The following is a 27,694-nucleotide window of genomic DNA, read 5'->3' as shown; positions in this document are numbered from 1 at the left end:
GTGTAAAACAAATGAAAACATTAAGGAGCAGATTTATCAAGGGTCGAATTTCGAAGTAGAAAAAGCTTTAAAATTCGACCATCGAATTGGAATACTTGGACTTCGAATATCGAAGTTGAAGGTTTTTTTACATCGAATTTGGCCATTTACGGTCGAAGTAAAATCGTTCGATTGAACGATGAAATCCTTTGAATCTAAAGATTTTACTTTGACTTCAAAAAATGTAGAAAAATGCTCTAGAATGTCCCCATAGGCTAACATAGCACTTTGGCAGGTTTAATTTGGCGAAGTATAGAAGTCGAAGTTTTTAAAGAGACAGTACTTCAATTATCGAATGGTCAAATAACCAAAGTATTTTTACTTCGAGTCGAAGTCGTAGTAGCCTATTCGATGGTCAAAGTATCCAAAAAATTACTTTGAATTTTGAATTTTTTTTACTTCGAAAATTCCCTCTAATTCACTTTGACCCTTGATAAATATGCCTCAAACTATTCATTCGTTATTGATTGTCTCGGTGGATGATTTCAATCATTTCTAGAATAATATGGTGATGCATATTAAAGGGGAACTATCACGAAAATGAAAATTGATTATAAGCTTCATCATACTGAAATAATAAACTTTCTACATACAATCAATTAAATATTCTGCATTGTTTCTGAGATAGTGAAGTTTGTTCACTATCCCTCTCTCAGTATCTGTTTCTCTTCATTCTGTCTTCATGCAACAGTTGGGTGTCAGATATTCATTGACAGTTAAATCCAATATATCTTATAGGGGGGGGGGCTCCTTTCCTAGCTAAGGTATTAGCCCTCACTCAAATAACTGATTCCAGTACAAACAAAATAACTGCCTTTTGCACAAATTCTGCATGTAGAGAGACAAGATGTCTGGTGATTTTAATAGAGCGAGCTCTAATGCATCTTCTAGGCAAAAGGAGCCCCCTTATAAGATATATTGGATCATTCATCTGACACCCAACTGCTGCATGAAGACAGAATGAAGAGCAACAGACACTGAGAGATGAACAGTGAACATAAACTTAAAGGGATACTGTCATGGGAAAAAACATTTTTTCCAAAATGAATCAGTTAATAGTGCTGCTCCAGCAGAATTCTGCACTGAAATCCATTTCTCAAAAGAGCAAACAGATTTTTTTATATTCAATTTTGAAATCTGACATGGAGCTAGACATATTTTCAATTTCCCAGCTGCCCCAAGTCATGTGACTTGTGCTCTGATAAACTTCAATCACTCTTTACTGCTGTACTGCAAGTTGGAGTGATATCATCCCCCCTCCCTTTTCCCCCTCAGTAGCCAAACAAAATAACAATGGGAAGGTAACCAGATAATAGCTCCCTAACACAAGATAACAGCTGCCTGGTAGATCTAAGAACAACACTCAATAGTAAAAACCCATGTCCCACTGAGACACATTCAGTTACATTGAGAAGGAAAAACAACAGCCTGCCAGAAAGCATTTCTCTCCTAAAGTGCAGGCACAAGTCACATGACCAGGGGCAGCTGGGAAATTGACAAAATGTCTATCCCCATGTCAGATTTCAAAATTGTATATAAAAAAATCTGTTTGCTCTTTTGAGAAATGGATTTCAGTGCAGAATTCTGCTGGAGCAGTGCTATTAACTGATTCATTTTGAAAAAAAAATGTTTTCCCATGACAGTATTCCTTTAAGGACCGGTTCAGAATTTTTATTTGATTGTATTTAGAAAGTTTCTTATTTCAGTATGATTAAGCTTATATTACATTTTCATTTTCACGATAGATCCCCTTTAAGGGCCCTTACATAAGGCTTATGTAAGTGAATGTTTCAGTTTGCTCCCATCATTACAGTTCCCATAAAGAAAAGTGAGTTATGTGGCCAGATACTGTATATAAATCTCAAAATGGCTAGTGGTGCTCACTGCGGGAAGTCACCTGAAAATTCCCCAACTTTGCACACACAGAATAAGAATCATAAGCAGGGCACTTACAAGTTAATGACTTTATTGATAGCTACTTTAGGACAAAGCCAATGCATTTCAACCCGTGGAAAATTACTGGGGTCTTCTTTAGGGGCAGAAGCAATAATGCAGGCAATTAGGACTGGATAAAATTCACATTATTGTCCATTAGAGCAAAACACCTGAAATGAAGAAAGAGATGCATTGAACTGGATCACCTACCAAAAGTGGTGTCACAAATGTATGTCACCATCACATGGCCACTAAATTCATGAAGCATAGGTAGTTAAACCAGTCATACACACACACATATATATAATAAAAAAGAAAGCCCTTAAGTTAATGGTCACCATAAGGTAGGTTGATTGGAATTAGATGACCCACGAATATATGAATTGGAATCTTGAATCTTGCTGGGATTAATCTTGAAAAAAATCCTTTTTTTTATCTCTAATACAGATGTTTATATAAATGTTTCTTACTCTCTCTCTCTCTCCCATCAATTCACAATTTTTTTAAAACAATAAATGTGTATTGTTTCTGTGCCTTTCATTTGTGCAGTGGGTGGCCATAAAACAACTCTGTTGTTTCAGATTATAGGAGAGGTTATTCAGTGTTTATCCTGCATCTAAATGTTTTCATAAACACCAAATAAAACAAGAATTCTTTTGAGCGGTGATAACAGAAACGTATAAAATGCTTTTAAAATAGTCACATAAGTTTTTTTGACAAAAATAAAATGTGGTTTGATTTCCTCGCACCAAGTGTGACTCAACTATTCTCAAAGTGATTTATGTTTTTCAGTGGCGGAACATTCGTACAATTTCATAAACATTAGAGATGTGCCTCTCCACCACAGATGAAATACGATGAAGAAAAGGGTGATATAATATTTTTCTTTCATTCTACTTTATAATTACTGCAGGGGAAACAAGCCAAAACAGTTCCAGCAATAGTCTTTTCATGCGCTGACAGTATAAAAACAAATGGGTAATAAAACAGAAGCTATTCAGAAAAGTTACTCATTACTACAGGCAATCCATGAGCTGATGGTGTCATTAGAAAAATGAATGAGGACCTTCTTTCACTCCTTAAACTCAGTTATAGGATTGGAGAAAAATGATTGGGATTGTATCTATGTATATAGGAGTCCTCCTGGCAGAGGCGGTAGACTGCTGATGAAGATACACTATTGTTATGGTTCACTTGCAACATTGCTTCATGTACATCATCCACGTTGGATTTAAAGTTTAGAAGGCCATCCATTATTGAAGGTTCCGCATTGGAAATGTGTTGGTTATTTAAGGCATGGCAGCTATGCAAAGGTGATTTTTCCCAACATTGGTATTCTAGTGGTTGTGTATGTGGATTTTTGGAAAAGAAAACTTTGCTCCACATTTGTTGATCTTCACTGTAAAAATCAAATTCCATAGCCGAACTTATAAACTCGCCTCCAATGCATTGATTGCTGTCATTCTGGGTGTCTCTGCTCAGATTTTTGCTCCATACTGGGTCACTTATATTTTCCCCCTGATTTGAATCCTTCCCAAAATGATAGTTGGTAAGGCAGTTGTTGAGCATGTTCTCTGTTTCCGAGTGATCCATATCCATGTCATTGAAATCATATAGCAGAGCTTGAGAGTCCTGCCGGCCAGGTTGGTTCTCCTGATCAGATTTTTCACCTGCGAGAGCCTGAGACAGAAATACAATTGAAAGATAGGAGAATAATTATAACCCTACAATTAAAAATAACCATTCACACAAAATGTACTCTGAGCCAGTGGCATAACTTGATACTACTGGGCCCTACAGCAAATTATGTTTGGGGCCCCAAAAATGTCTAGAGGTTGACCTGTTGGAAGGTTGACAATATTTATTGAAATTGTATATTAATTAGGGCCTCGTGGGGCTCCTATATCCCCTGGGCCCCCCTGCAGCCACAGGGTCTGCTTCCAGTGAGCCTTAGTTTCACACTGGAAGAAATTTAAAGCAACCATGCACTTTCCTTAACGTAACTTAATACAGGTAGTTCACATTGTTTGCAGTATGTTTTGCACCCTCACATATAATATAAAAGCAAAATAAAAAAAAAATAGACAGTAATGACACTTTTCTGTGATTGATAATCTTTAAAACAACTATACGGGGGCAGATTTATCAAACTAAGGATTCCCCTAAGGACTCTTTGTATGTACAGTATATAATACCAGTGAATAGCAGTGGACACATAATAATGCTGAAGACTATATGAAATAAAACTGAACAAACAAGTTCATCGTACTGAACAAAGTTGAACATTTTCTGAAACAACCAGGACTCACAACAGACTATACTCCAGGGCACTGTCGGACTGGGACACCAGGGGCCCACCCAAAAACCTTTGACTAGGGGCCCACCAATTAATCATAGACCAGGGGCCCACTCTTAGTACTAATATTCTTCCTTTCCTCACTCATCTATTCTCCTTTTCTTTACATACTATAATCTATTATTCCATCTATTTAGCCACTTTGTTCTCATAGAAATAAGGAATGACCATGAAAAAGGCCAAATGTCTAGCAGCATGAGGGCCCACTGACACCTTGGCCCACCGGGACCTTTCCTGGTATCCCTGTGGGCCAGTCCAACACTGCTCCAGGGGCCATGGGAACAGAGTCTGACAGGTGGAGTGACAGGGACATGAATAGTGGGACAAATCGAGACCCACGCCCACAAATGGTATGGGTTATGGAATTTTGGAAATTGTAATTGTAGTGGAGGGCTGGTGAGCAATGGGTGGGGCAAGAGATGCTGGCAATAGTGAGCAGTAGGTGGGGCAAGAGATGCTGGTAATATTATTGCAGTATAATAGCAGTATTGAGGGCAGCTATTTTACCTTGACGTTAGAGGAAACTGAAAGCTGAGGGGTAAATTGTGGTCTTGTTGTTTGCATTCTGGTCATTTTGTAGCAGCACGGTTGTGGTTGGGCTGCCATTGGGGCAGCTGAAAAGGGAATAGTGGAAGACAGAAAGTGAAGTGTAGATCAAGTGTTTGAGATATGTTTGGAAGGGTATATGGCTGAGACCTAAGGAAAATCAGGTCAACTTTTGTTATGTGGTTATATGCAGCAAACAATTGCTTGTGTTCATGTTTATATATAAGCTCAATAAGTATCATTATGGGTGGTTAATAATATACATGTTGGTTGGTTGGTTGGTTATTGTGGCCTTTCCACCCAAAACATGTGGTTTCAGTTTGAGTTATTGGGCAAATAGAAAAACAGGAGACAAACAGATTTCACATCTTGAGCCTCCACACGTCAAGTTCAATCTTGGTTTTATAGTCAGTGTATAGTAGCAAATGAATTGACCAATTGTGAAACCACTATGATCAGAGCTACCTACAGCGATGAAAGTGCTTGCCAGCTTGTAGTGCTATAGGCTTGTGTTGTGAGGGCATTCTAGTAGATAAACTATGTATAATAAACTGATTTATATCATATTGCTTGCCAGTCTCATACTGACTTGATTTTTATAATCAACTATTGGGCACTGTGGTATGACATGCTCAACAATTTCTGTTTATTTACTTTCCAGTACAAATGGAGTGCAATATTGAAAGAGACTTCATGTGTATATATGAGAGTAGTTATTATAAACCATTAGTCCAAAATGCAAACGCTAAAAATTGATTTGATTGATTCATATGATGGATCTTGAGAATATACTGATTTAGTGGCAAAAAATGGACATGCATTATGCAATCTGGAATATCATGGCAACCCACAGTCTGGATGAAAACTAGGGGGAATAAGGATAAATGTAATCGGAATAGTCACAATTATATTTTACTCTATGACAACATTTCTATAAACAGATTGAGAGAGTTGAAGTTAATAAAAGCATAATAAAAGGTTACTATTAAAAGGTCAATATCAGAATAGAATATACAGAGTGAATTTGCCTCTACAAATAATTTATTCACCAGTAAAAGATTTTAACCATAGTCCTGGGAAAGGATTATTGAGTCCCATTGTTGGATCATAAAGTATAGGAATTCCTTAACACATTAAACAAAAGAAAAAATTAATAGAAAGAGAAAAAAGGAAACAGAGAAAGTCAAAAGCTGAAAATTAAGGAAAAATAGAGAGACAGATTTATCAAGGGTCGAATAGTAAATTTGAATTTTCGAGCGTCACAATTCACACATTCAAATTTTAATCCGAATGTGAAATTTATCACACCTAGACCATGGTAACAGTCTTGATTCGAATATTCGCCAAATTCATGTACAAGTGAATGGCTGTCAGTTGAGCCATTTGGAGATGTTAATAGAGGTTTTTTTCTGAGAAAAACTCGATTCATACAATTCAAATATGATTCGAATATGATTCTGATTTTCGGGTCGGAACCATTTGATCGAATATTAGACATTCAAATGTTTTCTTAAATAACCTCACAGTCAAATTATGAGTATATACAAGTTAAAAAAAAAATCACATGAATTTGAAATTGTTCACCAACATAGCAGATAAAAAGTTTAAGTTTTAAGACATCTATCAATATGTGAGAGAGCAGTGTTCAAAAATATATATTTTTATAGTCTACCAGAAAAGAGAATAGTAAAAACTAAGGGGCAAATTCACTAACAGGCGAAAAGTCGCCAGCGATGGCTTCGCGCACATCGCAACACTTACGCCAGGCGTAAATTCGCCTGGACAACGCTAATTCATGAAGATCCGAAGTTGCGCACAGGATACCGAACGCTGGCAAAATTACGCTCAGCAGTTCGAAGTTACGCTAGCGTTGGCTAATTAGCATACGGCGTGCAGTTAAAGTACAATGGCCGTATATGCTGCAGCAAATACACTACACTACACAAGGCCAGGGAACCTTAATAAAATTATATAAAAGTTGTTATAATGCCCTACACATGTGCCCACAGTATAGTTTAGGTGCCATATGTTATCAAATGTAGGGGGGAAGGAGGATACCCGAAAAAAAAATTTACGATCTTTTTCAGTCTATCACCCTAGTTTAAATAGGAAAAAACGCCAGCGTTTTTTGGGACTTAGAAAAATTTTAAACTCTATTGCACTTCGCCTGGTCTAAAGTGGCGAAGGCAAGTCTGGCGATAGAGGTAATGGTCAGTAAAATCAAAAACGTAGGGAATTTGCGTAGTAGCGCTCTTTCGCCAGACCGTAAATTCGCCTGGCCTTTACCGTTAGTAAATTGGCGAAGTGCCGAAATGACGTCACGCTGGCTATTTTTCGCCAGCGGTAGTCACTTCGCCCTTTAGCGACTCTGCCCCCTACGATGCCCCTTGGTGGCCCCTGCATAAAGCTCTTATACACTAGGTCTGGCTGCAATCTACACCTTCCATCTCATAAATGCACAAGGTGTAGAACACAGCGTTGATATATTATTCCTGATGCAGACAGCTTAGGAGAGACACCAGTCTCTATCTTCTATATACAATTGCTGATAATTCAGGTTTATACGTCACTGAAATGGAAACGCTTCAAGGGCAGAACAGAATATACACTAAGCAAGAACAAAACTGGTCACAAGATGACACCCATAAAATGAGCAAATAAAAGACTGAAAGTTAAGCACCTCTGATATTCATGGCAGGGCTACAATTCATTAATTACTTGTCTTGTAAGAGGCAAATACAAAATGTGGAAAGTTACATTTTATTCTTAATGCTGTGAAGTAGAAATAGTAGGAGTAGACCCTATGGAGTGTCATGTAAAACGTTTCTTCCCCTCGGCCCATGCAACTAGGTCCCGTCTTACTAAAAGTAATTTGCTACTATATACATACAATAGTAATACTGTCCAGATTCAAAGGCTTTTTAGTGACCTTTCACCTATAAAAATGTTATCCATAGGTGTTTCCGTATTCCAAGAAGTGTCTTTGTTCACACTTCTTATATAGATCAAAAGTTGTGTCGTGGACACAAGGATGAAGTCAGTGTTGGACTGGGACACCAGGGGCCCACCAACAAACCTTAGACCAGGGGCCCACTCTCAGTACTATTATTCTTCCTTTTCTCCCTCAACCTTTATTCCCTTGGTCTCTTTTCTTTACATACTATAATCTATTATTCCATCTATTTGGCCTCTCATAGAAATAGATAATGGCCATGAAATAGGCCAAATGTTAAGCAGCATGAGGGCCACTGACACCTGGGTTTTCCTGGTTTTCCTGGTATCCTAGTGGGCCAGTCTGACACTGGATGAAGTCAACTACCTTCTATACCCACCCCCCATCACTGAACCTTTATGATAAATTCTGGAACATACAGTGCTGAGTACATACCTACCTCTTTCATACCATGCAAAACTAAATGTGTTCTTTATGGAAACATCTATTATGTCACTAGACTTGTTTCAGAACCTGTGTAACGGCATTCCAAATTAGACTGGAGAAGCTCTAAAGTCAAAATGTAGCTCTTACACTTAGTTACATTTTCAAGCAAAATATTTATTTGTGACTTTACATATGGACATAGTATATACTTTAGTATTTCTTTGCCTATGAAGTGTATTCAATTATCTCTGGACTTCAGCAGTTCAACAATTTGACTTTAATAAACATTAATAAACACAGGTCAAATAGCTGAAGCTTGCTAGCTGAAGCAGAAACATAAAAAAACATGCTAAATCCCATAGATATGATATCACATTGTTGGAAGATACACTAGGTAGGTTAATTTACTATGGACTTTTTATTACTGGTTCATTATAATCTGACATTGCAAAAAATGTATTTAAACCTTGGTTGTTGCTGGTATTTTATGCCAGCAGTAAAATTAAAAGGAGCCTGATTTATTCAACGAAAACTATATCCCGACAATGAATACATAAGGAGCAGATGGTTATATCATATTAAGTGGCATATTAAAGAATCTTACCAAGCTGAAATATAGATATCAGTAAATACTGCCTTTTTACATCGTTTACTGTGGCCCCCATTTTATGATATTTTCTGTGATGTCTCAGAGATCATCTGACCAGAAATACTGCAGCTCTAAATGTAACAGCAAGTACTGTATGGACACAGAAGACTTTATCAAAGAGTGATGTTCCGCCACTAGAGTGAAATTCCGTAGCTCTCAATTCATTTCTATGGGATTTTGAAAGGCGTATTTATCAATGGGTGAAAGTGAAAGTTCACCCTTTGATAAATACGCCTATAAAAATCCCATAGAAATGAATGGAGAGTGGCGGAATTTCACTATTAACTTCACTCTTTGATAAATATACCCCTCTGTCTGTTAATTGGCTCTTGTGACCTAACATGTATGGTTTGTTTGTGTCTACTGTGAATCATAGGATCCCAGGAGGCGGCCATTCGTTCTTAAAATGGCGATTTTCTATTTAGTCAGTTATTACCAAACATAGAAATAGAAGAAGAAAAACTGGAAGGGGCAAACTAGACAAAATCTGTTTTTTGGTCCGAAGGCAAAATAATCAGTTTAGACATTTATTTTATTATTAGTTCATGTGGTCCTAAAAATTAATAAGCATTGAAACAAAACAAACAAGTCTGTCACACAGTGCTAAAATGTTGCTGATCCTGTTAATAGAATGTAACTGACGCCAGATCAGTTTCCAACACAGTGTGATGTATGAGCTTCACTGGAACGCAGGCAAGGGGGCGATTGTTGTTACATTGCCCTTGGGATAAGACAACAAGATATATTCTACATTCTGTTGTACCTGCCGACATCAGGAGGAAGGCCATGCACTCGTTTAGCAAGTGTAACAACATACCGTGGGGGTGTAGTGGGGGGTCGGCAGGAACGCCCGCCGCAAGCTGCGTCCTCTTCCTCCAGAAGTGGTTGTACTAAGGGCGTGTGCGGCGCACCTCTGCTTCTTTTGAAGGCGCAATGGCGCAAAGTTTGAAAAAGTTTAAAAGGTGCACTTGGGCTGCAGTTCTTTGCCCGTTATAGGTTCATCTGTATTGAGTTCCTAGTGCTTCTGTGTGATTACTCTATTATTCTGATTCCTGTTGTGACCCCTGCCTGTTTTGATGATTCTAACCTCTGAAATCCTGACCCAGCCTGGTATCCGACTCTGCTTTATCCGTTTCCCTCCTGATTGATCTTTTGGTTTTGACCCTTGCCTGCCTGACTCTGCTTGTACTCTGCCTACCCCGACCCGGCTTGATCTGATTACGCCTCCTGTCTGCGCCTTGTACCGTGACTGTCTGCCCAAAAGACTTTGCTTTACAGTCTTGCCCCTTTGCTCGTTCAGAACCTCTCATTTGGCACCACTCTTGTTAAGACCTGGCGGCATCCGATTAGCCGAGGGCTCCTCCCGAGGTGAAAGGCGGCTGATAAAGGCGGAAGCAAGAGCTGAGAACAGGGTGCTTAGCATTGGTTCTGGATTTAGGGTGCCGACCATGACATCAAGGTTCTTTTAATAGTACTATGTTTACATGAGTCATTCTACATCATAATACTTTATGAAGAGGGTTGTTGTCTTTACTATTTGAATCATATCTGTATATTAATGTGTATATTACTCCCACTGCTTCACTGCTTATGATTAGGGGTGACAGTTGATGGAATAAGAATGTATTGCAGATACTTATATCTGATGTGGTTATAAGTCACAAATAAGTTTCAGACCCTAAGAATTTCTGGTCAGATCTAATTTCTGAAAATACAGTAGCTGAGCCTCAAAAGCAGTCTGTTTCTTTGGATTCTGCCTAATCCTTTATATAGCTTGATATTTGTTCAGCTTCTGCAAACACAGAAATTCAGTGCAAGGTTTGAATATACTAAAAGAGAAAGGAGCTATATCACAGTGGGTGAGTATGGAAGGACATAAAGGCCTTAGAAGCAGGCACATTAACAGCCACAGTAATACTTTAGTACTGTGGATTTTAGGGGAAAGGTTTTTCACCACCAAGTTGTTGCACTGGAATTTTCATGGAAGTGTATGCACTATGTAAATGTTATGTTGTGGTTGAATCTCATCCTATCCTATCACTCACGCATTAATTACATATTCACATTACTCTGTTCTCACAGAGTAGGAGTATTATTCTCCTCCTCCAGTCTTGTTCTTTTTGTAATGAAAGCTTGAGAGCACTGTGTCTAGTCAGTTTCCTTTTGATTTCATTGAAATAAGAATGTGGTGTTCTTTGCTGTTACAGAACTGTTGCTGGGAAAATTTTTGTTTGTATATTTTACCTGTATTTTGATAAGATTTTTGTTTTTTTACATGTTTTCCAAAGGTGTGGGCTGCCTCCTGTAACTCCTCATTCCAAATGTAATGTTTAAAAAATGTAAACAGATTTTACTGTATATCCATGTATAATCGAAAGTTACAATAAGAAAACAGAGGCTGTTTTTTTTTTCTTGGTGACTTTTAATGGAATAAAAGCCTGATAATAATGGCATGTATCATTACCAGGAGTTTAGACAAACCCTCAAACACCCTTACCTTCCCAGTGCTACCCGGTGCACGATAGAGGGATCAGCATCCTCAATTATTAAGTGCAAGCAATTTCACTGGCACACAAGGTATATTGCGGCAGGGAACCCCCTTGCATGATTTATTAGTGGATCAGTGCAATGTTTTGGAGTCACACCCCTTTGTCAAGCAATCACTAGGAGGTACCATAGAGTGTTCCATGGTCAATTCAGCAAGAATACAGGCAAAAGTGCAAGAGGAAGCAGTAACTGCAACAAATGCATATATTTCATTAAACACTGCCCACCCATTAGTTTATAAAACTGGTGGCAAATTAAAATTATATTGTAATGGTTGCAAAGCAAATTAGCATCTTAAAGTGTCGCCAAACAAGCGGATCTTCTCCTGACATGCCAACCAAAGGCAGGGTAATATCGGACTAATCCAATCATTCCACCCTAGAGCTAAACAATGGGAATGGACGCCAACAGGATGAGGACCACATCAACTAGCCCATGTGGCCCTCGATTGTGGGAAAAATCAAATCTACCTGATCGATTTCTGGCCTATTTTTGGCCAGATATCAGTTGGGGAGGCCAGTCTGAAGGCCCCATACATGGGCAGATGAAATGAAAGGACCCAAATTGCCATCTTAAATCTGCCTGTGTATGACCACCTTAACACAAGAGAGTAACTGTCTGGATCCTGCAGGTGAAATGGAGTTAGACACCAAAAGTGCCATTAAAGCAAAGTAAAATTAAAACATTTGACTTATTGCCATTGGTTACTGCACAATAGTAAATTAACCAAATGTTAATATGTGTAAAGCAATTTGATGATAAACAAGGTGGGCGTGGGGAGCAAGGCTATACTAGGGAGTTTACGCCTGCTCAGATTTACTTATTGGCAGCTTGAGGCCAATCAAGATGGAAGACTCTGCATGTGTCACTTATAAAATGTAGACAATGGACTGCTTAACTTGTGCTGTAGTCTACACAGCCATTTGCCTGTGGCTATGCCGCTTTTAGAAAGTGCTATAAGAGGCAGCCCACAAAGAAATGTTATTACTGTGGCTCAGTAAGTGTGCAATAGTTAAATTAAATCCTGCAGCAGAGGTGTGGGGGGCAGACTTACTATCTAGCGGCACACGGAGGAAGTGATGTCACCCAAATGCGCGTTTCACTGTAACGTCATATCACGATGTGCCTAGGGCAGCACCGGACCTGAATACGCTACTGATTATAATTATAAATGACCTATTAGTTTAAGAAAATCGTATATTTATATTATATTATTGACAGGTTACCATACCTCATCATTCCTGCTCCTTTTTAGTCCAAGGGTGGTGGTTACAATTGCAGTCCGCTTCTTATGCACAGCCTTTCTACTTTCTGACTCAAGTTTTGTTTCTGGCTTTGGGTGGTCGTGAACTCCCTTTGTCTTTTAAAACAGAAATAACAAAATACCTGTCAATAAATTATCAAACTTACAAAAGTGCGACAGGCACTAGATATATGCAAAGAAGAATTGGTACACAGTCATTCCATTGTGAGAAAGTTGATTTTTACCAGCTCCACTTTTTTCCAAGGGGGCATGGACGCCAATAATCATACGGCTCTTCCACACAGGCATTTATACCTGTGATACTGTGCAGTGTTTTTTCTATGTGAATTGATCTCATTTACCCTTGTATGAAATACTGAATACAGAGGACACTCTGCGTGTAACTGCGTGCAAGGGCCCTTACTTAAACATTGATACATCGAATGAAATATCTGTGGATTTGTGACTCATTTGCACTAAAATTAACAAATTAAAGTAATTTTCAAAATTCTCAAATAGGTATGATTTGATTTGATTAAAAGTAAAATGAAAAACGAAATGAAATTGTACGGTAATATAAGGGTTTATTACAGTATGTGATGAAAGTAACAGGACATCATTTAGTGCATTGTATTAACCCAATTTATATGAAATGTAATGCAAAGCTCTACAGATCTCAGCACAGCCCTACAGATTGTATTTTTTTTAATCACATTCGTTATTAAAAGTCTTTGTTTGTAATGTTGCTCCAAGGTAAATAAAATACTTTTGAAATAATTAAACAATATTTATATATTTTTAAATTTTTTTTTCGATTTCTAGATTTGAATGCTCATAAATCTGCTCCTGTGTGTCATAACTATTTCTATAGAAATGTAGTTAAAGGAGAAGGAAAGCTACCGAAGCAGTTTATTGCTAATAGATTAGCCACAAAAGTGCAAGCTATAGGACTATATTTATTCTGCAGAATGCTTTACCATACCTGAGAAAACAGCTCTAAAAGCTCTCTCTGTTTGTTTAGGATAGCAGCTGCCATATTAGCTTGGTGTGACATCACTTCCTGTCTGAGTCTCTCCCTGCTCACTCATAGCTCTGGGCTCAGATTACAGCAGGGAAGAGAGGAGGAAGGGGAAGAGGAGCAAACTGAGCATGCTCACGCACTTGCCCTGGAGGATTAAGTTGAAAGGAAGTCTGATACAGAAGTCCATATGTACACAATAGAAGAAAAGAAATGCAGTGTTTCTTTTGACAGAGGACTCAGAGCAGCACTACTTTGAGGGTTTACTGGTATATTTATATAGACCTTTCTGATAAAGTTTACTTAGTTTTAACCTTTCCTTCTCCTTTAAAGGAGAACTAATCCATAAAAATGAATATGGCTAAAAATGCTATACTTTATATACTGAAGTTTCTGAAGCAGACTAAAGGTTCAGCATCTTTATAGTAGAAATAATCCAGGTGTTGTCACAGGAGTTTCTCAACACAGATTTTGTTAAGAGTGTATGCGACACGCTCATGCTCAATGAAGCTAATCTTAGGGGTTGTCATAAATCTTCAAGCAGAAAATGAGGTTTGCCTGTCATATAAGCTGATGTTACAGGGCTAATTGGGTTGGTTCCGGACCTGTCGTGTACCAATAATCTGAATTATGTACTAATCATCTTTACATTATGACAAAGCTAAGCTCAGTAAGTGACAGCAGCACAGAGCATGTGCAGTGAAACAGCAGAAAAGAAGATGGGGAGCTACTGGGGCATCTTTGGAGACACAGATCTTTACTGCTAAAGGGATGTGGTTGCCTTGGGCTGGTACAGAAGCCCAAAACATAATGTACAACATTTCTACCCTACTTCTATAGTTCCACTTTAAAGTGCCAGTTGTTCTGACAGCATTCTAAGGGCTGGACTCCATGAGCGTTTTTGGTCGGAACGACGCCTGCCGACAAAACGCACGCGACAAGTCGGATGGAGTCGCATGTGTGAAGATATAATTGGACTGAATGAAAAGTTGGAGGTAAAGTCTACTTTGCATCTGACGCGACACGACTGTCGGATGTGGATGCAAAAAGCAGCATCTTTATCCGACAGTCGAACCGTGTAGTTGTTAACTCCAACTTTTCATTCAGTCCAATTATATCTTCACACGTGCGACTCCCTCCGACTTGTCATGAGTGTTTTGTCGGCGGGCGGCAATCCAACCAAAAACACTTGTGAAGCTCTACCTTTGGTTCAGATTTTAATCTGGTTAATCTGGTTAATAAAATAGAAATCATCTGCCACTTCATTAAGATTATTAATATTTCAGTGTTTTTGTCCACATTTTCTGTGTAAATCCAGACAACCAACCAAGACAGGACAGTTCAACTGAGGAAAGGCATTTTCAGAAATGTCACACAAGTTACAAAGTTTGCACCAGATCTGTCAAGAATTAGGGGGTTATTAACTAAACTCCGAATGCAAAAATCATGAAAAATGAATTTTTCAGAATTTATTAAACACCAAGGATGGAAAAGTCCGAATCAGAAAATCCGGCATCTCAGACCTTTCGAGGTTGCATATAAGTCAGTCCCAATGATTTTTTGATGTGTGCTGAGTTTCATGCAAAACTCCAAAGTTTTTGGGCAAAAATCGGATGAAAATTTTGAAAAAAACGTTCAAATCTGATTTTTTTTTTCCGCAAAGCAAATTTTCTGGAAAATGTATTAATAAATAAGCGAAGAAAATCCGAGGGGAGTTGATCGGAGTTTGTAGCAGAAAATACTAAGATAAATTCGGACTTTGATAAATGACCCCCTTTGTAACCCACAGCTATTTTCAGTAGTGCTTTCAAACAGGTGTTCAGTAATTGCTACCTTTCAGGGTGGGAGGAGAAAATGTCAGTGTTAAAATGTTGTTAAAAGTTCATAGAATTCACGAAACAGAACCATAATCCTTTTCATGAATATAGCACTGTTTTCTGGGTGCCTCAGTAATGAATTTTTTAAAAAACTTGGCTGTATGTTTTTATATTTCTCCAAATAATACTAACAATAATACAAAAAATACAATACAAATAAATACAAAAAATACAATACAATGAAGCCCAAATGCAAATTTTCTTGAAATGTTATATATAAAAGTTAAAATAAAGGTAAACTATTCCTTTTGTAGTCAGTGTATATGTAATTGAAAGTAACATACTTGCAATCCAGTTCTCAAGCTCCAACCTACCTCCAAAAAACCTACCTGAAAATATATGTATGGCCCTTCATGCCTCCAGAAATTGGTAACTGGAAATCCACCGTGACCCCGGCAAGAAATTAATTTCAAAGGTCCACTGCAATTTGGGCAATTTTTACCTGGAGGAGATCAAAGGTCAATGTATATACACCTTTAGTCACTTAGGAATTCATGTAATGCAGGTGCTATTTGATCTACTTTGTCTATTTTTCAAAGCTTTTCAAGGTTTAGCTGTTTAACTAGAGCCTGGTTTTGACATGGGTATGATAAACCTCAGTTTATTAAACAATTTAATCTTCCATTTGTCTACAGTCAGCAAATATGGCTTGGAGCACATTCCAGATCTGAAGCCTTGATTTCCCCTGCAGTGTTAAATCAGTTTTATGGAAAAAGCACCCGCTGTAGCTACCGTTTATTATCTATATTCACAGAAGTGAACTTTTATGATCAAAAAATTAGATATGGGGCATATCATTATCATAATTAGCAGAATTGAATTATGACAGATTGGCAAATGATGTTGACTAATCAATGTCTTCTAAATTAAAACTAAAATACCAGCTTTCTAACTAGCAAACAAATACAATGAACCAACTTTTGGTCCCCATCTGTTTCCACAATACAGCTATTGTTGATCAGAAGAGACCTGGATGTAATAGGAAATAGGTTGAATAATACTTAATTAACAAGGGCAATTTTCTAAAGGGCCCATGCGGGCAGTAGGCTAATAATTTGGCCCCATAAAGGGGAAAAACCAACCAAGTTAGTAGTACTGGGTCTTGATTTCTGATGGCAGCCCTGGCTGTCAGAGGAGCTAATACATTAGTAGAGACAGAATCTCGTTTTCTTTATCATAGAGGTGAGAGAGAGAGAGAGAGAGGGCTGCAAGTCCATTAGTTGATATAAGTGAACGTTTCCCAAACTCCCTATGTGAAGTCAAAGCAGTGGATAACAGTGCCCAGCTAGACAGTGGTTATTTTCTGGAGTGGAGGCCAAGTTGCTGTACATAAAGGGGTTGTACACCTTTAAACACTTTTTTTTCCGTTAAATTGTTTTCAGACAGTTCCCCAGAAATTACAGACTTTTTTCAGTCACTCTCTATTTGTGACATTTGCTAATAAAATATAGGGGGGAAAAAGTACCCAGCTTGAATCAAGTTATCACCACAGGTCACTAAAATTGGCTATTATTATACCTTTATCAACACCTAAATGAATTAAGAATAATAAATAGCAGTGTAGCAGCACAATGGACAGTGTTTATCAGTCTAATTAGACCAATCACTTAATTATATTTCTATTTCAAAGTGCACTGCAATAAGTTCAGATTCATTTCATCTAAATAAATTAATTAGAAAAAAAATCCCACAGATACTAACAGTGATTGAAAATTAACTAAAAAGGTTCTATCCTTATCATAATTATAATGCATCAGGGTTCCTCAAATCAGTTCATAGAGGTCAATTAATTTGATTGCAATAATAATAGATACTAGAAATGAATAAGAATAAGTGATTCATTAATAAACATCAATTAGAATAAAGTGCAGTGCAACTAAATAGTAATTCATTTCTCATCCCAACTTGATTCCGAGGGTATAATTAATTTATAGTGACCATTAAATAATCGGATAAATATTAAATATTAAATCAATCTGCTTGAATTCATGAAATAATTAGAGAGAGAAATAAATAAAATGAGCTGGAGTTGTCCCAAATTATACTGCCTGATTGATTCTATCCCTGGGACAGCACAAAGGTGGAGAAGGCAGAGTAGACTCTGGACTCAAATTTTAAATAAGCCCTAAGCTGTCAAGAGGATATTGTAACCTGAAAAACCATGAATCCACAGTCTCTTGGAATTATAACAGAGAATAATGATAGAGAGGAAAGTAGTATGAGCTGAGCAGTAAGCTTACAAATCACCACCCCAGTCCACGCATTTTTGGATTCATGAAGTTGATAATGCAGTCTAAAATAACATAAAGGGTAAAAGGCAGAGTTTCGCAATAAAAACTTTATCCAGGCGAATGAGGCTCTTGGTTTAAATTACTTCCATATATTTCCATGTGTCCCGGGGAACAGCCTCATTCCCCTTGATAAAGATCGTATTGTGCAGTGTGTCGGCAAAAGTAAAAACTATGGACATTTGGATAGTCCTTATGTTTCTTACACTTGGGGGCAGATTTATCAAGGGTCGAATTTCGAAGTGGAAAAAACGTCGAAATTCGACCAACAAATTGCATACTTCGATATTCGAAGTAGAATTCGAAGGATTTTTAACATCCTACGATCGTACTCCGATCGTACCTCGAATCAAACGATTCGTACGATTAAACTTCGACTTCTAAAAACTTAACCAAATGTTGGCTATATGTTCTAGGAGGTCCCCATGGGCTAACATAGCAATTCGGCAGGTTTAAGGTGGTGAAGTGTCAAAGTTTTTTAAAGAGACAATACTTCGATTATCGAATGGTCGAATGGTCGAATAGTCGAAGTATTTTCACTTCGAGTCAAAGTCAAATTTAGGCCTATTCAATGGTCGAAGTACCCAAAAAATAGTTTGAAATTCGAAGTTTTTAACTTCGAATATTCACTTCGACCCTTGATAAATCTGTCCCTTGTTGTTTAAATTAACTTGTTATGATTTTTTTTTACATCAAACAACATAATTTTCCATATAGAGTAATTTAATTAAATATTTTTGTAAATGACTGCCATGCAGAAAGCTCAGATTAATGTGGGCCTGTGTTTTCTACTTTTTTTTGTATTGATAACTTCAGATTTTTCAATTAGGCAGGCAGTAGTAATGTTACCATTTGTTTATAGATAGAGTGTAATGAATAGGAAAATGATCAGCTGTGATTTAAGCTTATGTGCTTGCATGGTTCCCTTATCAGAACCTTAAGGTAAGACTTTCTAAGTATGTATGCCCAGCCTTGGAGAATGTAACCAGTTGAGAAACAGTGCTGCATGCATGGAGGAAACCCTAAGACTTATGGTATAGTGACTCAAGTCCTGTAGAAGGTAATCTTTTCCACAACAGTAGAGGGGGTTGTTAATATAATTGTATAAGATCTCTTATGTGAGTGTAGCACATTGTATTGTAATATCTGGTGTAGTATAACTGGAACTGAACCGTTTTGGTCCTTCTTAGGGACCTTAATCTGGGATGTTTGATGAATAAAATCACTTGAACGTTATCACTTATACAGTTGGTGCTGGTTCTTCATCTCACGTAATATTTGACTACACAGATACATAAGATCTGGCAGATACAGTAGATAGCTTCAATAAGGGTTTGGATGGTTTTTAGCAAGTGAGAAAATACAAGGTTACTAAAATTAGCTCTTAGAACAAAGTTGATCCAGGGACTGGTCTTATTGCCATCTTGTAGTCAGAAAGGAATTTTTCCCATTCTGAGGCAAATTGGCTTCACTGGGAATTTTTGGCATTTAGGCAAGTTTTATATAGACATAAAAGGCTGAACTTTATGGCTTTGTGTCTTTTCTCAACTTAAGTAAGTTACTATGTGACTTAAGGTGGCCATACACGGAGAGATCCGCTCGCCAAACGAGCGGATCTCTCTCTCCGATATGCCCACCTTGAGGTGGGCAATATCGGGCTGATCCGATTGTGGGCCCTAGGGCCCAACGATCGAATCCTAACGAATGGGAACGGGCGGTCGGATCGCGGGGCCGCATCAACGAACAGATGCGGACTGTCGGCCAGATCTCAATCGGGGAAGCCCATTGGGGGGCTCCATACACGGGCCAAAAAGCTGCCGACTCAGTCTGTCGGCAGCTTTTATCGGCCCGTGTATGGCCACCTTTATTTAGGTTTGCAGTGAGAGTACAGACTTTTTGTGAGTTTATACATGAGATTGAAAAAATATTCCTGTGTTAGAAAGTGTAGACATACCAATGTTAGATCCATATTATGATCAAAACAGTGATCCTTATTGTTATGGATGCACCGAATCCACTATTTTGGGATTCAGCCGAATCCTTCATAAAAGATTCTGCCTATTACTGAACAAAAACAGAACACTAATTTGCATATGCAAATTAGGATTATGAAGGGTTGAAGAGAACCGCACACTACTAGTATAAGTAAACATTTTTTATCTTCCTTGTTTTGACAAAATGTGACATAATTTTAAGGATTTGGTTCGGCCAGGCTTTGCAGAATCCCAAACCTAATCCTGGATTCGGTGCATCCTAACTTTTTGAGGAGAAAAATCATATATAACTTAATTTAATTGAAAATCTTTCTCTTGAAAATACAATGTATCATTCCTCTTTGCTGAATGAACCTCTTTCTTTACAGTATTGGTGGTCTAGGGCATTACTTATTTAGGTACAACATTATTTTTATATAACGGAAGACTTATACAAATATATGATTATTAGGAGTATTATTCCTGAAGAAATTCTAACTTTAACTAGTAAAAGGTGCCATGAATAATTAGAATTATAGGCTCTCTATTTATTTGCATGGAAACCTGCTTTATTGAAGGATCAACAGTGTTCTAACATTATAAAATGGGCACTTATATAATAGATTCATTTAATAATGAAGAAAACATAATATAAGTAAAATGCACCGCTTAATTCCAGCAGAGAATGACATGTTTATATTATGTTTCACATTAAGCACACAAATACTTACTTTGCTGCTTTTGCCGTGCCTTGTCACATATAGCAGGCCTCAGATATACCTTTCTTCCATCCGGGGCTGTACAGTCACTGCTACACACAAGAACACCAAGGCAGGACTTCTTCAGAATACGTGAGTTGTGATTATTGGTGTTCCGCATTGCCCACCCACTTAAATGTCTCTGTGCATTTCTACTGGAGGAGCTGTAAATGTGCTTTACATATGAATCAGGCCACTCCTGGAACCAATCAGTTTGTTCTGGATCCTAAAACAAGAAGGCCAGAGCGTTAGGGGTACTAGACTCCTAATATATGTTTTAAATACAGGAGGAGGTACAGACTGAATTCACCACTCTCACCAAAAGTGCTAATATTTTGACTTGGAAAATGTTCAACAAAAAAAAAATGTTCCCCAAAAGGTAAAACATTAACATTTTTAGATGTTTTATTAAGCAATGCATTATGATGAAACCCGTGGGGTGGTTCCATTCCTTGGGGTTCCCAACAGTGTTTGAGATACTAAATTTCAAGACAACTTTGTAAAACATATTGGTCAAGGTTTAGAAACTTTAAAACTAGGTTGCTGTGATGCTTGGTAAATTCTAGCTATGTCGTTAAATAATGGCTACCAATCAGAAATCAGATAAGAGCCGTTAGAATTGTTCAATCAAAGGTTACCTATGGGTTATTTCAATGAAGCATTGTTATAATTGATAGATCCCTGGTGCATAAGGCACTTGGGGGCCTCTATTAAGGTTGTTTGATGAACAAAACTGCTTGAACTTTATTAATTTTGTAGTGGGTGCTGGTTCCTCATCTCACATAATTCTAATATTTGACTGTACAAATATTTAAGATCTGGCAGATACATTAGATAGCTTCAAGAAGAGTTGGATGGCTTTTAGCAAGTGAGAAAATACAGGGTTATTGATATTAGCTCTTAGAACACAGTTGATTTAGGGACTGGTCTGATTGGAATCTTGGAGTCAGAAAGGAATTTTCCCCCTCTGAGGCAAATTTGAGAGGCTTCATTGGGGTTTTTAGCCTTTAGGCAGGTTTTATATAGACATGAAAGGTTGAACTTGATGTCTTTTTCAACCTAATTAAGTTACTTTCCTAGGTTTGAAGTCAGAGTACAGATTTTATGAGAGTTTATAAATGAGAATGAAAAATGATTCATGATTGTAAAATATGTTGAACAGGGCTCAACAGTATCAGTATTTATATACTTTATATTTTTACCATTGTTGCTAATTTATAAACATATAATTAATAATAATAATAACAATATTAAAAACAGTTTTTAGCATGGAAAACATTTATATGGGTAATACCAGCTCATGCTACAAGAAGTGTTCAGCTGAACTCAAAGCTGTGTTTTTAAGATCACAAATTACATTTCCTTCCTGTCAACTACGCTAAGACTTCCTTGACCATGACGAATATATTAAAAACTAGTACTTCTTGTTTTGGTGGGATAAAACCAAGTCCAAGAAGTGCAGCAAAACCAGATGTGGAATGGCTTAATTAAGATACTATAATGTCACTTAAGAATCTTGACAAAATATCATAAAGTATTTATGTAAAGTGTTGCTTGTAAAAGTATAAAAAGCACATAATCACTTCCTTTCCAAGTCTTTCACATGCAATGGAATTTAGAACTAGGAAAATTCTTTTTTCATATTATAAATGAGTCGATGTCCTACAAGCTGTATATCCGTTACTAGGCAAAGTATTTACACCTTTTATGGGAAACAACTGATGTAGAAGAATGGACTTAAGCCCTGATAGAATGCACTACTGCAAATATACCTTACACATATACAAGACAATATTTATTTCCATCTCTGCCAAGAACAATTAAAAACTACCCTAAAACAAGGCCAATATTATTCAGAAGAGGGGCCCTCTATTGCATTACCATAATAAAATAACCCAAACATAACATATCCATCAAGTCTAGTTCACACATATATTGTATTATTACAGCAGATGGTATCAACCACAGTGTACAGTTTATGATATTTCTAATCGAGTCACAATTGTGTATAAAATATAATATCGTCCAATCTCCTGGTGCCAATTTTATTCATATGGCCTGGTCCTGTCCCCCCATACAGGAATTATGGTCTAAAACAATGGAGACCCTAGTAAATGAACTGGGTACGCTACTGATATTGTACCCAGCAGTCTGTTTGCAAGGGGTGATAGATAAGGTACTAATTACCAATGTGGCCAGAGTCCAGTTACGCACGCTCATGTTCTATGCTAAAAAAGCAGTAATTATGCACTGGATGGGGGGAACCCTTCCTTCCCTAACCTTCTGGAGTCAGTTGGTGGATGGAGCACTTCCCCTAATCAAAATAACCTACGAAAGGAGGGGAGCTCATGATAAGTTTGATAAGATTTTGGGAGACTGGGTGATCAGGACTCTCTAGAAATGTAACCTACCCTTTTAAACCCTATGTGACCTACTTTATACCGTTAACTACAACCACATGTATATTAATAATTGTAACTCTCAGTGAGAACTTCTTCCGGTATATACCTGCATCTGACCTGACCAATCCAATGGCATTTTACAAGACCTTGTATTTGTATATTTTAGGGATGCACCGAATCCAGGATCCGGTTCGGGATTCGGCCAGGATTCGGCCTTTTTCAGCAGGATTCGGATTCGGGCGACCGAATCCGAATCCTAACTTGCATATGCAAATTAGGGGCAGCGAGGGAAATCGTGTGACTTTTTTGTCCCAAAACAAGGAAGTAAAAAATATTTTCCCCTTTCAACCCCTAATTTGCATATGCAAATTAGGGTTCGGATTCGGTTCGGTATTCGGCCGAATCTTTCACGAAGGATTCAGGGGTTCGGCTGAATCCAAAATAGTGGATTCGGTGCATCCCTAGTATATTTGTTGTTGTTAAAATTAATACAATTTGACCTTTTAGAAAACAAAAAAAAAATGGAACAGATTTTGATTTAAACGTTGCACTTTTTGAACTTTGCACCGTGTCATGAGAAATGACAGTACTTGGAAGTCAGGAATTTCACAAAAAAGAAGCGCTTCTGTGCTTGTGCCAAAGTAATGACTATGCATGAAAAGTGGAATGTGAACGAAGCAAAACACCAGGTATTAAAGTGAAATACATAATTTGGCTGTACATAAATTTAAATTTTTTTGTGATTGCACTGTTTAGTAATCATGTTTGTATGTATATCTTTATATAGCACTACTATTATTCAGCACTGCAGATTTTTGGGCTGGGGTCAGAATTGCTGCCTTGAAGTTCTGGTATGTTCTCTTCATGTCCACGTGGGTTTTCTCCTGTTACACATTGCGCCATGACATCACTTCCTCTGATGTCATGCAGGGGCACTTGTAGGTCCAGTGACTAGGGCAGCAACAGACCTAAATATGCTCTTGCCTATGGTATATGAATATAACATGTACCTTATTTTGTAAGCTCCACTAGGACAGGGACTAAAGTAAATAATGAATACTCTATAAAGGGCTCTGTGATATGTCAGCACTATATAAATAAATAAATACGATTTTACAGTAAAGTAAAAATACAATTAAAAAAACCTCACAGACAAGGAAGCCATGGACATTGTAGGGTCACTGCAATTTTGGGTTGTTAAAAGCCTGTTGAGGTGCTGGTGGCTATTCTAATCAAAGCTAGAGTGCCACAGATCAGTGATCACTTATGTACTTAAAACTTTGTTCTAAACAATGTTCCAACAGTACAATGACTTTTCTTTGGGGGTCCTGTGAATCTGGGGCTTCTGCTTTTACCCAAACTAAGGTCCCACAGGAATAAACAAATTATTTAGTTGTTTTGCCATAGAAGGGGAACTAAACACTGCACATTGAGGCATTTTCCACTCCACAAGTATTGAGGAATACAGGGAGCTAGATAGTATGAGATTAAGAATGGGGAGAGGTGCCAAATTCTACACTGAGGCTCAAGCACACAGCTATGGGGTTAAACTGCAGCCAAACCCACTGGACCTAAGCGCACATTATTATTTTACTGTTGATGAAACAAACTATGTTATGAATTGTCAATCCCACATGCAGGGGATGAGGAAAAAATGCATTTGGATAGGGGGATAGAGCAGAGGCAACATATTTGGATGATGAAGATCCAAATTACAGAAAGATCCATTATCTGGAATACCCCAGGTCCCTAGCATTCTGGATAACAGGTCCCATACCTGTACCATATAATAAAGAGATGCATTTTGAATGCCTGTGTGTTAGAGCCCTAAGTGGCTTAGTTAGATGTTGCAAATCGATCAGTCATAATAGTTAATTCCCCAAACGTATTGCTATCACCATAACGTCCTGTAATTCATACATTTCCATCAACCAACAGCAGTACAAATCATGGGAATTGTGGTTTAAGAATCTGTGATGTTAATACATTCAAGGTACTACTTTTTTCTAAGGTACCAATGCTCAGATTTTATTCTGTTTGATTCATTCATCTATGCTTTTATTCTAATCCTAGCATCTAAATATCAGCAGGAGTTCGTATATTCTCCTTGTGTCTGCATGGACTTCTCAAAGATACTCTCCTTACACTCACTGAAAGTTCTAGGGACTGTAAGCTCCACTGCAGCAGGGCATTATGGGAATGATGTAAGATTTTTTGTAAAACATGTTGGGACTATATGAACATAGTATAAAACTCATAGAAACATAACAAAGCATTTGCTATAAATAAGATGAAACAGAACACACAAAATGTGGAAAGAAGGCTTGATTTTAAAAACCCACAATAGAGGAAGTTTTCTTCCTCTATTGCCAGAAAGCATTTCAACCTCTTACCACACATTTAGCCAACATTTTCCTCCACAACCCCCCTGAAGTTGGGAGATAAAAGCTCACATATCTTTTATTTGCAGTCTACTGTACCTGCGGAAGCTTCATATCATTTATGTCCCAATTAATGCCTTTGCTTTCTGAGCTTGTGGGTTCTGGTTCCATAGCAGAATTTAGGGGAAGACTTAGCATTCCGTGATAATGTGTCTCTTTCTGGGCTAGAAAAACTTGCCAACAGCTAGCTCTGATCACCTCCAAGCAGTTATGACAAGGAAGTCTCTTCCGAAACTTAAGTGACACAAACAAGGAGGTTTAAAGGCAAAATCCATCTTGTTTTGCCAGAAAAACTTGTTTGATAAATTGCTTTGCAAATGTGCAGATAAAAGCTGCAAAAAATGACAACACTGAAGCAAGTGTCAGGGAAATTAAAGAACTGTTCAACAACAAGGACATTAATCATTGAGTCTTCAGGGTTGATATAATAGGTGGGATGCACAGACAGATAACCAATCAAAATGACATATTTATTTAAAGGAAAAGTAGGACAATTTTCAAACCTGATGCTGGAATTTTAAAGGCAACATTTACAGGCATAATCCTATATACAGATCTGTGTCTTTCCCAATAGGGTTATTTTTCCTTAGCTTCCTGGCTTCCAGGTGCATTGGATTTGGTTCACTCAAGGGATATACAAAACTGTGGAAACAATGCAATCGTAGAAAAATATACTATTTTCTAATTTGTAGTTGAGGGAAAATATTTTTTGTAAGACTGTATATATATAAATGAAATAACGTGATTTTTTAATTTTTTTTTTCACATTTATTGTTTTTGGTAGCATTGCTGCCCTGCAGTGCTGGGATCTTGAGTTCAGTTCTAACCAGGGAACCTTTGGCATGGTGTTTGTATATTATCTTTATCTCTTGGTGGATTTGCCTCAGCTGCTCCATTTTCCTCCCACACTCAAAAATGAAAAATCAAAGACCCTTCTAGAAAAGACCATGTCATGCAATTCATTTGTTAGAAGTATCCCTGATGTTTTTTTTTAAAAGTGCTCTGTAATGGGGCTGATATACTATCATAGGTGCCAAATTGTACTGGCAGACTTAGCCATAGAAACCAATCCAATTGTTCAGCTTTCAGTTTCTGGGTGTGTTTATTAATCTAGGTGCTCAATTGTACCATTGCATATGGTTATCTCAATCAATCCGTTAGTCAATCAATCAGATCTTTGCTCTTATTTTTAATCATGTTGTAGACAGATCAAAATGAATTGCTGATTGGTAGCTACTGGCAAATGCATGTGGGCAATTTAGTAGCTGTATAACAACTCGCCCTGGTGGTCTAGTGGGAGTGCGATGGGGACGCCCGCTGCGACCTGTTTGGCGCTGTTTTGCTGACTGCGCATCTCTTCCGGGTTCGAGGCTTCGGCTAGTTCTGGTTGTATCCAGTAAGTGCCATCACTGGCTGGTTTGAAATCCAAATATTTAAAGAGCCGTCTATGGGGAAGTCATTGCCCAACGTAAAGGTCTTTTTATAAGTTCCTGGGTACTTTCTTCTGTGTATTCCTGTTGTTATTGACCCTGCCTATCCCTGGTTTTCATCCTGTCTGCTGCCTGTCCTGATAATTGCCTGTTTTGACTACTCTCTTGGATTCTGATATTGTACCGCGATTCTGGTGTGTTTGACCTGTTTTGTGACCCAGACTATTCCTATGTCTCTTGCATCTGTACCGTATTGACTGTTTGTTACAGGCCTGGCTATTGACTACGTTCCTTGCTTCCCATTCTACAACACCGCGCTTGGTTCCCTTGCTCGCTCAGAACTCTCTCCTTGGTTCTCCCACAATAAGACCTTGCAGCATCTGAGTAGCGGAGGGCTCCACCCAAAGCCAAAGGCGGCTCCTAAAGGCAGAAGAGTGGCCCGAGACCGGAACCTTGGGGTTAGTTCTGGGTTTGGGATACCCGCTGTTACAAGCTGGCTGCTCGAACTTGTGGTAGACGACTCCAAACAAATTGCTTGTTGTTTGCTGTGCAAGTTAAAGCAAGCCCTGATATGTTATAATAATATTACTGTTCCCATACTTTTTTTATCAGTAGTATAATATTTGATTACACATATATACAGCTTTAACTATGCTTAGGAAGAATCTGCTGCACTGGCTCTGCCTTTTCTACTTTGGAGTTCTCTTTTATTCAGAAATGTGTTTTTATTTAAGAGTTCTGTGGTTTGATTTTTCTGTCTGGGAGGAGGTTATATGTCTTCCATTCTCATAGTTAGATTAGACAAAGATCAGC

The 27,694-nt window shown here is 37.9% G+C and overlaps 1 protein-coding gene across 1 annotated transcript; it reads right to left on the bottom strand.

Moving 5' to 3' along the window:
• Positions 1 to 1,988: 1,988 nt before the first annotated feature.
• Positions 1,989 to 25,645, bottom strand: gcm1.S (glial cells missing transcription factor 1 S homeolog). The gene is given in 5 exon segments (NM_001085715.1): positions 1,989 to 3,654; positions 12,683 to 12,811; positions 15,919 to 16,031; positions 20,582 to 20,834; positions 25,491 to 25,645. Coding segments are annotated over 5 exon segments (1,185 nt in total). The 5' UTR covers positions 25,590 to 25,645; the 3' UTR covers positions 1,989 to 3,063.
• Between the last annotated feature and the right edge of the window lie 2,049 nt (positions 25,646 to 27,694).

Source organism: Xenopus laevis, chromosome 5S (genome assembly GCF_017654675.1).
Source record: "Xenopus laevis strain J_2021 chromosome 5S, Xenopus_laevis_v10.1, whole genome shotgun sequence".
Taxonomy (NCBI): Eukaryota; Metazoa; Chordata; class Amphibia; order Anura; family Pipidae; genus Xenopus; species Xenopus laevis.
Note: the sequence above shows the minus strand (reverse complement) of the source record. Positions and strands in the feature narration are given on the sequence as shown.